The sequence below is a fragment of the Vipera ursinii genome (genome assembly GCF_947247035.1).
Source record: "Vipera ursinii genome assembly, chromosome: 5".
NCBI lineage: Eukaryota > Metazoa > Chordata > Lepidosauria > Squamata > Viperidae > Vipera > Vipera ursinii.
In genome coordinates this window covers 73633189-73645816 of record NC_139518.1, presented here as the reverse complement: position 1 = coordinate 73645816, position 12628 = coordinate 73633189, and the positions used below count along the sequence as shown (strand labels likewise).

At 43.8% G+C, this 12628-nt stretch overlaps 1 protein-coding gene across 1 annotated transcript in view; it reads right to left on the bottom strand.

Moving 5' to 3' along the window:
• Positions 1 to 6103: 6103 nt before the first annotated feature.
• The window catches only part of SLC16A12 (solute carrier family 16 member 12), a gene marked incomplete at its 5' end in the record, with an annotated part of 32278 nt that continues 25753 nt past the window's right edge, over positions 6104 to 12628 (bottom strand). Inside the window, one exon of the mRNA XM_083364135.1 lies at positions 6104 to 6810. Coding sequence (XP_083220261.1) covers positions 6551 to 6810 — 260 coding nt within the window. The 3' untranslated portion in view covers positions 6104 to 6550. The remainder of the gene's footprint in view (positions 6811 to 12628) is intronic.

Below are 12628 nucleotides of genomic sequence, written 5' to 3'. Positions count from 1 at the left end.
ATGAAGCGACTGGGCCAAAGCCAAAAGGACGCTCAGCTGTGGATGTGTCGTGGTGAAAGGAAAGTCCGATGCTGTAAAGATTTTTTTCTCCATAGGAACCTGGAATGTAAGATCCATGAATCAAGGAAAGCTGGACGTGGTCAAACAAGAGATGACAAGACTGAACATCGACATATTAGGAATCAGGGAACTAAAATGGACAGGAATGGGTGAATTTAATCCAGATGACCATCAGGTATACTACTGCGGGCAAGAATCCCTCAGAAGAAATGGAGTAGCCTTCATAGTCAATAAAAGAGTAGGAAAAGCAATACTGGGATACAATCCTCAAAATGACAGAATGATCTCAGTTCGAATCCAAGGCAAACCATTCAATATCACAGTAGTCCAAGTCTATGCCCCAACCACCAGTGCTGAAGAGGATGAAATTGACCGGTTCTATGAAGCCCTACAGCACCTTATAGAACTAATACCAAAAAATGATGTCCTTATCATCATGGGGGATTGGAATGCTAAAGTAGGAAGCCAAAAGCGGAATAACAGGCAAGTTTGGCCTTGGAGTACAAAATGAAGCAGGGCACAGGCTGATAGAATTTTGTCAAGAGAATATGATGGTCATAGCAAACACTCTTTTCCAACAACCCAAGAGATGGCTCTACACATGGACATCACCACACAGTCAACACAGAAATCAGATTGAGTATGTGCTCTGCAGCCAAAGATGGAGAAGCTCTGTAGAGTCAGTAAAAACAAAACCAGGAGCTGACTGTGGCTCAGACCACGAGCTTCTCGTTGCAAAGTTTAGGCTTAAACTGAAGAAAGTAGGGAAAAGCACTAGGCCACTCAGGTATGAATTAAATCATATCCCGGTTGAATATACAGTAGAGGTGACAAATAGATTTAAGGAATTAGATTTGATAGACAGAGTGCCTGAAGAACTATGGACAGAGGTACACAACACTGTACAACAGGTAGCAACCAAAACCATCCCAAAGAAAAAGAAATGCAAGAAAGCAAAATGGCTGTCTGAGGAAGCTTTGCAAATAGCTGAGGAAAGGAGGAAAGCGAAAGGCAAGGGAGAAAAAGAAAGATACGCCCAATTGAATGCAGAATTCCAGAGAATAGCTGGAAGAGATAAGAATGCCTTCTTAAATGAACAGTGCAAAGAAATAGAAGAAAACAATAGAATAGGGAGGACCAGAGATCTTTTCAAGAAAATTGGAGAGATGAAGGGAATGTTTCATGCAAAAATGGGCATGATAAAAGACCAAAATGGCAGGGACCTAACAGAGGCAGAAGAGATTAAGAAGAGGTGGCAAAATTACACAGAACTATACAAGAATGAGCTTAAATCCCTGATAATCACAATGAGGTGGCCACTGACCTCGAGCCAGACATCCTAGAATGTGAAGTGAAGTGGGCCTTAGAAAAGCTGAGCAACAACAAAGTTAGTGGAGGTGACAGTATTCCAGCTGAGCTATTCAAAATCTTAAAAGACAATGCAGTAAAAGTGCTACACTCAATTTGCCAGCAAATTTGGAAAACTCAACAGTGGCCACAGGATTGGAAAAGATCAGTTTACATTCCAATTCCAAAGAAAGGCAGTGCCAAAGAATGTTCAAACTATCGCACCATTGCACTCATTTCTCATGCTAGTAAAGTTATGCTTAAAATCCTACAAGCTAGACTCCAGCAGTATGTGGATCGAGAACTACCAGAAGTACAGGCAGGATTTCGAAGAGGCAGAGGAACTAGAGATCAAATTGCCAACATACTCTGGATCATGGAGAAAGCTAGAGAGTTCCAGAAAAACATCTACTTCTGCTTCATTGACTATGCTAAAGCCTTTGATTGTGTGGATGATAACAAACTGTGTCAAGTTCTTAAAGAGATGGGCGTACCAGACCATCTTATTTGTCTCTTGAGAAACCTATATGTGGGCCAAGAAGCAACACTGAGAACTGGACACGGAACCACTGATTGGTTCAAAATTGGGAAAGGAGTCCGGCAAGGCTGTATACTGTCGCCCTGCCTGTTTAACTTATATGCAGAGCACATCATAACTGCCTGGCCGCCCTATTTAGAGTGGTCCGATCCCTTTTAAACCAAGAGACGGGAGAGGACCCCCTACATGGACGGGCTGAGGAATTTAGTAAATATCTGGTGGACAAAATTGCTCAGATTCGGGCTGGTCTGGACTCTGACTGGGCAGTATCTGACGAGAGGAAAATGATGAATTTGGCTGAGTACATTTGGGAAGAGTTCGATCCTGTGACTCTGGATGAAGTGGACAAGATCATGGGGAAACTAAGTGCCGCCACATGTTTGTTGGACCCGTGTTCCTCCTGGCTAGTCTATGCATCTCGGGAGGTTACACGAGGCTGGCTCCTAGCAGTTATCAATGCCTCACTGAGTGAGGGGTACTTCTCTGCCGCCTTGAAAGAGGCGGTGGTAAGGCCCCTCCTCAAGAAACCGGCTTTGGACCCAGCTGTTTTAAACAACTTCCGTCCTAGCTCCAACCTTCGCTTCCTTGCGAAGGTCGTTGAGAGCATGGTGGCACGACAGCTCCCTTTGAACCTGGAGGAAGCTGAATATCTAGATCCGTACCAATCGGGTTTCAGACCCGGGCATAGCACGCAGACGGCATTGGTCGCACTGGTGAATGATCTCTGGCGGGCCCGAGATAGAGGTTATTCCTCTGTCCTGGTCCTATTAGATCTATCAGCGGCTTTTGATACCATCGACCACGGTATCTTACTGCGTCGTCTTGAGGGGCTGGGAGTGGGAGGCACCGTTCTGCGGTGGTTCTCCTACCTCTCGGACCGTTCGCAGACAGTGTTGGCAGGAGGTCAGAGGTCAAGCCCTAGGCCTCTTAGTTGTGGAGTGCCTCAGGGATCGGTGCTCTCGCCCCTCCTGTTCAACATCTATATGAAGCCGCTGGGAGAGATCATCCGTGGCTTCGGGGTGAAATATCATCAATATGCTGATGATACCCAGCTATTCATCTCCACCCCGAACCAACCCAGTGATGCCCTCGATGTGATGTCCCATTGCCTGGAAGCGGTACAGATTTGGATGGGAGAAAACAGGCTTCGACTCAACCCGGCCAAGACTGAGTGGCTGTACATACCGTCATCTCGTTTAGTCCAAGAGGTTCCATCTTTGACTATAGGAGGAGAGATGTTACCTCCCATTGATAGAGCACGCAATCTGGGCGTCCTCCTAGATTCATGACTCAGTTTTGAAGATCATATTGGAGTCGTGGCTAGGGGGGCATTTGCACAGATTCGCCTTATATACCAATTGCGCCCCTTTTTGGACCGAGATTCCCTATGTACAGTCACCCACGCACTCGTTACCTCCCGTATAGATTACTGTAATGCTCTCTACATGGGACTGCCCTTGAAGACCACCCGGAGGCTTCAGCTGGTGCAGAATGCAGCTGCACGGGTTGTGATGGGAGCACCCCGATACTGCCATATTACACCCCTCCTGCGTGAGCTGCATTGGCTACCAGTTGCCCTCCGGGTGAGATTTAAGGTGCTGGTACTTACCTTTAAAGCCCTACATGGCTTACTGTAGGCCCGGGATACTTGCAGGACCATCTGCTGCCGGGAACAAATTCCCATCGTCCAGTACGCTCACACAGAGAAGGCCTCCTCTGGGTACCGTCAGCTAGGCAATGTCGGCTGGCGACCCCCAGGGGGAGGGCCTTCTCTGTGGGAGCACCAGCCCTATGGAATCAGCTCCCCCCTGAGCTTCGGATGGCCCAAAATCTCCAATCCTTTCGCCGCGGCCTCAAAACACTCCTGTTCCACCAGGCTGACCTGGACTGACAGGCATTTTAATTAATTATATTTAGAATTTTTAATTTATTTTTTAATTTTTAATTTTAATTTATTGCACAGATGATTTCAATTTTATTTTTATCTTGATTTCTGTACTTATTATATGTTTTGTTGTTAGCCGCCCTGAGTCCTTCGGGAGATAGGGCGGGATATAAATCCCATCAATAAATCCCATCAATAAATAAATACATCATGAGAAAGGCAGGGCTAGATGAATCAAAAGTTGGAATTAAGATTGCCGGAAGAAATATCAATAACCTAAGATATGCAGATGATACCACTCTAATGGCAGAAAGTGAAGAACTAATGAGCCTCTTGTTGTGGGTGAAGAAGGAGAGTGCAAAACTTGGGTTGAAACTTAACATTAAGAAAACCAAGATCATGGCATCCGGCCCTCTCAATTCCTGGCAAATAGATGGAGAAGAAATGGAGGTAGTGACAGATTTTATTTTCCTGGGCTCCAAGATCATTGCAGATGGGAACTGTAGCCAAGAAATTAAAAGACACTTGCTCCTTGGGAGGAAAGCCATGGCAAATCTAGACAGCACACTAAAAAGCAGAGATATCACCCTGTCAACAAAAGTGCGTATAGTCAAGGCTATGGTCTTCCCAGTTGCAATGTATGGATGTGAAAGTTGGACCATAAAAAAGGCTGAGCGCCAAAGAATTGAGGCCTTTGAACTGTGGTGCTGGAGAAGACTCCTGTGAGTCCCTTGGACTGCAAGGTGATCAAACCGGTCAGTCCTAGAGGAGATCAACCCTGACTGCTCTTTAGAAGGCCAGATCCTGAAGCTAAAACTCAAATACTTTGGCCACCTCATGAGAAGGAAGGACTCACTGGAGAAGAGCCTAATGCTGGGAAAGATTGAGGGCAAGAGAAGAAGGGGACGACAGAGAATGAGGTGGCTGGATGGAGTCACTGAAGCAGTAGGCGTGAGCTTAAATGGACTCCAGAAGATGGTAGAGGACAGGAAGGCCTGGAGGAACGTTGTCCATAGGGTCGCAATGGGTCGGACATGACTTCGCAGCTAACAACAACAACAAACATTAGCAACATCTGTAGAGGAGCAGCCAACAATGGCTTGAATAAGTTGCTGGTTAAAACATCAAGATGGAAGAGAAAGAAATCAGGATTTTACACTATTTTTGTTGTTGTAATATTTACAAAGCCAAATTTAGGCCTCCCTAGCTCTAGAACAGCTCTGGAGATCCTGCAATACTAACTTCTATATTCTCTTGTGGATCAGATTAACACAGGGGTGTCAAACTTCCGGCCCACGGGCCGGACACATCACAACAAAACTGCACCCACCCCATTGCCAGCAATGGGGAAAAAGCTCCGATACATCGTGCGACGTCATGTAACATCGCGAGTTTGACATGCCTGGATTAACAGCACCTGGAAAGTGTTTGCATTAAGCAAATTTTAATGTGTTATTCCCTTCTGGACAATAAAAAGCAGGCTCTTGTTTTAGGCTTATAGACTCCTTGATTCCTGTTGGGAATGATATGTGTGAAGGCATCCAACATGAATAATGATGAACATTCTCTGATTTTCAATAAGTTTGACAGATGGGGAAAATCAGCTGGGAACTTTTGATGTTGGATAGCTTTTGGGGGGGAAAAACAGGAAGGTTTCGTACTAATTAATTTTCCATCAAATTATCCCATCACAATCAAACTTGGAACTGCTGTGCATGTCTGGGTACGTACACAATATATGCACATGCATACATATACATTCTACTATAAACATCTTTATATATAAAGCAAGAATTAAAACAACTACTCTCAGATAAAAGTCAATTCCAATCACCATATAAAATATATGCTAATATTACAGAAATTTATTTCCAATAAAACTGGTGCAAATTTATTACTAACTTATGTTTCCCCAGCAAGAGCAGTAATAGCTGTGTTTTGGACATTATTACACAAACCAGCATCCATGCTTGTAAGAACCACATAAAAGACAATCAACTCTGTGGCTTCCAGACAGGAAATCGAATTATGAACAGAATTAAATCATTGGAGCAGAACTCCAGGGCTGCTCAGACCCAGGGGAAATTAGATTCATAAATTCACCAAAGGGATACCAATTTCTTGAATGATCTTCCATTCCAATATTGTCATACTAGTATGAATTATTTTCAGATGCTTTGCAAAGGAAACCTGAGTTGCTTCAGCCTTCCAAATTCCATTTTTATCTGCAGATCCAAATCCAGGTTAAAGGCTTGTTCTTTTCAACAAAAAGGAGGCAAGCCACACTGTCAAACATGGATCTCCAAAACAGTTCCTTGCAAACAATGCTGAGGCATTTCAACAGATTTTTAGAGATAGAGGGAGCCCATCTAAAAATATGACATTAGAGATCTTATTGTGCCAACATCATTTGAACCATTTCTGTGGTCCTGTTTGTGTCTTTTCTTTCTTTCTTTCCTTTCTTTCTTTCTTTGTGAATACATGTTGTTTCTAAAACTGAGTTCATTTGCCTCACACTACAGTACTGGGATCCCATCACATTTTACAAAATCATCATGATCGTTGGAGCCTTTGTTTATTACAGGCTTTTTAATCTGCTAGGAAGACAGAACATTTCAGATTGAAAAATTTGTAATTCCTCCCTCCCTCTGTTGGAGAAAAAAAATCAACTGTGTAGCAGACTTAGCAATTTAGGCAAAAGGGGAGTGTTAGCACATCTGTCATCTTTTGCTGTGGCTGTTTGGCTCCCCAGCCAACAGTTCTTCACTTCTTTGATCCAGTTCTCCAGTTACCAGATAAACTATTGTTCCATTTGTCCAACTTTCTTGTTTGGTCCGAGTGTCTCTGCCCACTGGTCCTGAGGAAGTCGGTGTGATCTTGGCCAGTCGTGCACAGCACAACAATGTCGAACTGAGTACCATAGAAAAACCACAAAGCAGGAAAGATGCAGTATAGTTGCCAGTTGTATCCACAAGCCAACCTGTAGGTAACACAGAAGATTAATTCACATATTTGGATTACTTCACATTATTTTGTGAAACAGGGTTCATTGGCAATCAGTTAGCTGGGTTTATACAATGGAAATATGCTTACAGTTTACACTAGAAAACATGATGTACAAATAATAATAGGAAATACATACTGCTTTACAGTACTTTACAGCCCTCTCTAAGCTGTTTACAGAGTCAGCATATTGGTCCCAACACTCTGGGTCCTCATTTCACTGACCTCAGAAGGATGAAAAGCTGAGTCAGCCTTGAACTGGTTATGATCAAACTCCTGACAGTGGGCATAATTAGCCTGCAATGCTGCATTCTAATCACTGCACAACATGGTTAATGGCTAGAATGTCTTTCTTTCTAAAACTTAGCAAAGTGTATAAACTCAGCCAGCAGGTCTTGAAAACCTAAGTTTCCTTACCATTATTCTTGCAAGAAAACTCTATCCTAAACTATTAAATGACATATACATTCATATTCAAAGGCTAGTGACACATCCATTCAATAGCCTGGACCCTGATACCGTTTAGATGGATGTTCCTTGGGACGTTAGGACCAGAGTATTGATGAGCATATCCTGCAAGATGTGACATATAGTGGGACTCCCCAAAAATGAATGTTGATGAGCATATCCTGCAAGATGTGACATATAGTGGGACTCCCCAAAAATGAATGTTGTCTTGCTGGGACTTTTGTTTTCCTTTCAGTGGGACTTATCATATTCTGCATTTATTGCTATCCCCCCCATTTTTGCAAGTTGAGCAGTCTTATAAAGACCTTAATGAATTACTGAAACATCTTCCCGCAGGACCAAAACATTTCACTTCTCCTTTCCACCATTCCTCCATGTCCAGCTTTCTTCATATTCGTAACCGACAAAATCTCCCTGGAGCCCAGGAGGGAATAAATGTTCAGCTGCAAAGGCAGAAGATTATGTTAGAGGGGAGTGGACCTCCCCAGGATTGGAAACTAAGATGGCCCAGTAGCTACTTATTCTCCTGCACACTTTTATTAGCCTCTAATTTTCTAGAAATTGGGACCAAATTGCTCACTGTGATGATACATATATGTGGAAAAAAAAACTCCAGCCATTCTCAGTGGTGTCCATGTATGGGCGGGCAGAATGGTGGACTCAGCATTGTAATGTAGAGCCAGACCTTTTGAAGATCTGCTGGTCTTAAGCAGACATGGGATTGTAGTGTAACCTTTCAAATAGAGATTTCATCCAATGTCTGTCCACCATCTTTCTGGTTTTTACCTTACCTCCTCCACAGCTTCTGCTGACCCTTTTCATAGATGTGTCATTAGAACTACAAATCCCAGCATCCTTCATCATGCCCTATGCACAAGGAGTATGCTATTCTGAGAACTGGTGATTGGTACCTGAAAGTCTGCTGATTCTGCCCCCTGCGTCTCAATCCTCTCTGATATAACATAAACAGCAGGAAAGGAACTGCTGAATCGACATAATTTAAGTGTGATGCATACTTCTGGTTATCTTGGCAGAGTTTCAGGGCTTTGGCGCAAACATTTAGCTTAATTTCCTTTTTGGAAGAACAGAAAGCATTCAGTACAGCAAGCCTTGACAGAACATTAAAAAGATTATGAAGAAAGAAGACATACAAAAACTCTTCTCTTCTACTGTCATCAGAAGCAGAGATGGATCTTCTTCCAGACTTGTGTGGCTTTGTAGTGCTGGCGGGGGGAGGGGGGAGTGAAGCAAAGTGGTGGCACACACAGACACAAGTGGAGACAACCAGGAACAGCTTTGAAGCAGCTTTGAACCAGTTTGTACCATGAAAAAGATTCGACTGCTTTAACAAAGAGGACAAACTGCTCTATTGTTCATTTGAAGGAGTTCATAGATTCAGAAAACAGAAAATGACTTTGGCAATGAAAGAATGAAAAAGAGCCAATCTATGGTAGAAAGTAATACAACTGTTCATAATGTTTCAGATTCATCAAACTCCTTGAAGTACTGCTCACAGAAGAGCAATAGTGTGTTGTTCCTTTTCTGTACAGTATTTTCCAGGTTGCTGGAGAAGAGATGAGAACACTCTGCCCTCTGGTGTTGAGTTTATGAAAAAACATATATTTGATTATTTTGCCCAAAAAACTGAGTTCTCTCAGTATGTTGGCGAAAATCAAAGATGGAATTGTGGTGTAGCCTTTCAAGTAGACTTTACAGAGTTGAAAATGGAAAGAAAATTTCCTTCTTAGTCGCCGAAAATGTGGGATAAAGCATTCATGACTTTACTTAATTCATAGGGGATAGAGATGTACAACATACTGATGATACCTTACTTGTTAGGGCCATATAGACTCACCGAGTGACCTCATGTAGATATTTAAAAAGGAGAGGAGAAAGTGCTGAATCCTGCGGCACCCCACTTAATAGGGGCAAAGGACCGGATCTTTCCTCCCCAATCATCACCGGCTTGAATCAACCCTGAGGAAAGGAAGTGAACGAGCACAACACGTGCTCCCCACCCCCGATCCCCAAAGGATACCATGTTTGATGGTACTGAAAGCCACTGAGAGGTCAAGTAGGGCAAGGATGGATGCATGACATCCCATGTCAGTGGTCATCCATTGGTACGACCAATGCGTTTCCATCCCATACTCAGATCTAAATTCTGACTGGATATCTATTTTTCATGATTGCTCTAACCACTACAGCATTTGCCCATACCAAAAACACATTAATTTTTATTTATTTTTTATTTAACAGTGTTAAATTTTCCTCCCACCCATCCCAAGATCAGAATGATTTACAATAAGAGCAATAAAGTAAAATCAGCCAATCACTATTATCCATCTTACTAGCTAGAAAACCAGAAATAAATACACATATAACACAATGAACCAATCTGGACACCAAACCAGGCAGCCCAACAGCCTAAATCTCTAAAGATCCAACACATCCAACTATAACCCAAATAGCTGACCATATGTCTAAAAGCCAGTGACCAATCTGACCTTGAGAGGCTGCTATTGACCAATTGGGGATTCACACTAGAATCCTCCTGGATTCTTTTTGGTTCAATGCACACAGGGTGGGAACCTGAAACAACAAACTATGAAAAATGGAGCAAAGTGAAGAGTTTGTGTTTGGAGGGAGCCTCAAATGGTTAATTACATCAACCCTTTGAACTGCATTCAGAAACTGACTGACAACCAATAAAGCACATCACCACCATCTTTTAAGCCAAATCCAACCTAGCTGGTAGATGGAGATACTGAAGTAGACAAGCTTTTCCCCTTTAAAAAGACACATTACAGTGCCTGTTGAAAGAAGTAATCTATTTGCTGGAGATCAGCAGTCTTGGAGAAGAAGAATCAAAAAGAGAGATAAGGAAGAGGTCTGGAAGAAATTCTTCCTTGTGGGCAGTAGATTGTGAGGTACTAAACCACTGGCAGAACTGATGTCCTGTTTTAAGCACTGATTCTCATTGGCTGATGTTCTGATCATGGTCATCATGCAAAGCTCTCATCATATTCATCTCCACCCCGAACCAACCCAGTGATGCCCTCGATGTGATGTCCCGTTGCCTGGAAGCAGTACAGATTTGGATGGGAGAAAACAGGCTTCGACTCAACCCGGCCAAGACTGAGTGGCTGTACATAACGTCATCTCATTTAGTCCAAGAGGTTCCATCTCTGACTATAGGAGGAGAGATGTTACCTCCCATTGATAGAGCACGCAATCTGGGCGTCCTCCTAGACTCACGACTCAGTTTTGAAGATCATATTGGAGTCGTGGCTAGGGGGGCATTTGCACAGATTCGTCTTATATACCAATTGCGCCCCTTTTTGGACCGAGATGCCCTACGTACAGTCACCCACGCACTCGTCACCTCCCGTATTGATTACTGTAATGCTCTCTACATGGGGCTGCCCTTGCAGACCACCCGGAGGCTTCAGCTGGTGCAGAATGCAGCTGCACGGGTTGTGATGGGAGCACCCCGATACTCCCATATTACACCCCTCCTGCGTGAGCTGCATTGGCTACCGGTTGCCCTCCGGGTGAGATTTAAGGTGCTGGTACTTACCTTTAAAGCCCTACATGGCTTAGGCCCGGGATACTTGCAGGACCATCTGCTGCCAGGAACAAATTCCCATCGTCCAATACGCTCACACAGAGAAGGCCTCCTCAGGGTACCATCAGCTAGGCAATGTCAGCTGGCGACCCCCAGGGGGAGGGCCTTCTCTGTGGGAACACCAGCCCTATGGAATCAGCTCCCCCCTGAGCTTCGGATGGCCCAAAACCTCCAATCCTTTCGCCGCGGCCTCAAAACACTCCTGTTCCACCAGGCTGACCTGGACTAACAGGCATTTTAATTAATTTATATTTAGAATTTTTAATTTATTTTTTAATTTCTTTAATTGTAATTTATTGCACAGATGATTTCAACTTATTTTTATCTTGATTTCTGTACTTATTATATGCTTTGTTGTTAGCCGCCCTGAGTCCTTCGGGATATAGGGCGGGATATAAATCCCATCAATAAATAAATAAATAAATAAATATTTCAAAAGTTTTTGGTGAAAGGTTGTTAGTCCAGTAGGTTTTCCGACTGGCAATAGCTCAGTGAGCAATAGCTCCCTTTCCTTTTTCTTTTTCTTTTTAAATCTACATATTTAGAAAGCAACATGGTGACTGGGTAATCAGAGATTCAGTAACAGAGTTTTCAGTACATAATTCAGGTTACATTATCAAAACATCCTTCTCAATTTCCCTTAACATTTCATAGGTAAAGGTAAAGGTAAAGGTTCCCCCGCACATGCATGCTAGTCATTTCCGACTCTAGGGGCCGGTGCTCATCTCCGAGGACAAAAGAGCCAGCGCTTCTCCGAGGACATTTCCGTGGTCATGTGGCCAGCATGACTAGATGCCAAAGGCGCATGGAACGCTGTTACCTTCCCACCATAGTGGTCCCTATTTTTCTACTTGCATTTTTACGTGCTTTCGAACTGCTAGGTTGGCAGAAGCTGGGACGAGTAACAGGCGCTCACTCTGTTACGTGGCACTCGGGATTCGACCCGCCAAACTCCCGACCTTCTGATCGACAAGCTCAGCGTCCTAACCCACTGAGCCACCGCGTCCCTAACATTTCATACAACCAGTTTAAACTAATAAATTTCTAGAAATACCATGGTCAGTTGAAAAATTTGTCAATTCAATTTCATTGAGATATATCTATGTCCTGTTATTAAAATTTACCTATTTTGATTTTACCGTATATACTTGAGTATAAGCCGACTCGAGTATAAGCCGAGACCCCCAATTTTACCCCCCAAAACTGGAAAAAGTTATTGACTTGAGTATAAGCCGAGGCTGGGAAATGCAGCAGCTGGAGGCTGGATCCCCCGAAAGATGTCTCTGCTGAGATGAGAGAACGGGGTGGCAAGCCGCCGAGAGAATGTGGCGGTGGAGTGCTCCGCCGAGAGAATGGGGCGGCTTGCTGTTCTCTCGGTGCAGCACGGCAGAGGCTGGATCTCGCGAAAGAAGTCTCCGCTGAGCGAGAGAATGAGGCGTCTCAGCGCCCATTTTCTCGGCGAAGACTTCTTTCGGGGGATGCAGCTTCTGCCGCCCCTTTCTCTCAGCTGCCCAGTGGAACAGCTTGCCACCAGAAATCAAGAGTGCTCCATCACTGGAGGTTTTTAAGAAGAGACTGGACATTCACCTGTCTGAGATGGTATCGGTCAGTGGTGGCGAAACTTTTAGAGACCGAGTGCCCAAACCGCAAGCCAAAACCCACTTGTTTATCACAAAGTGCCAAGGCAGCATCGGCATTC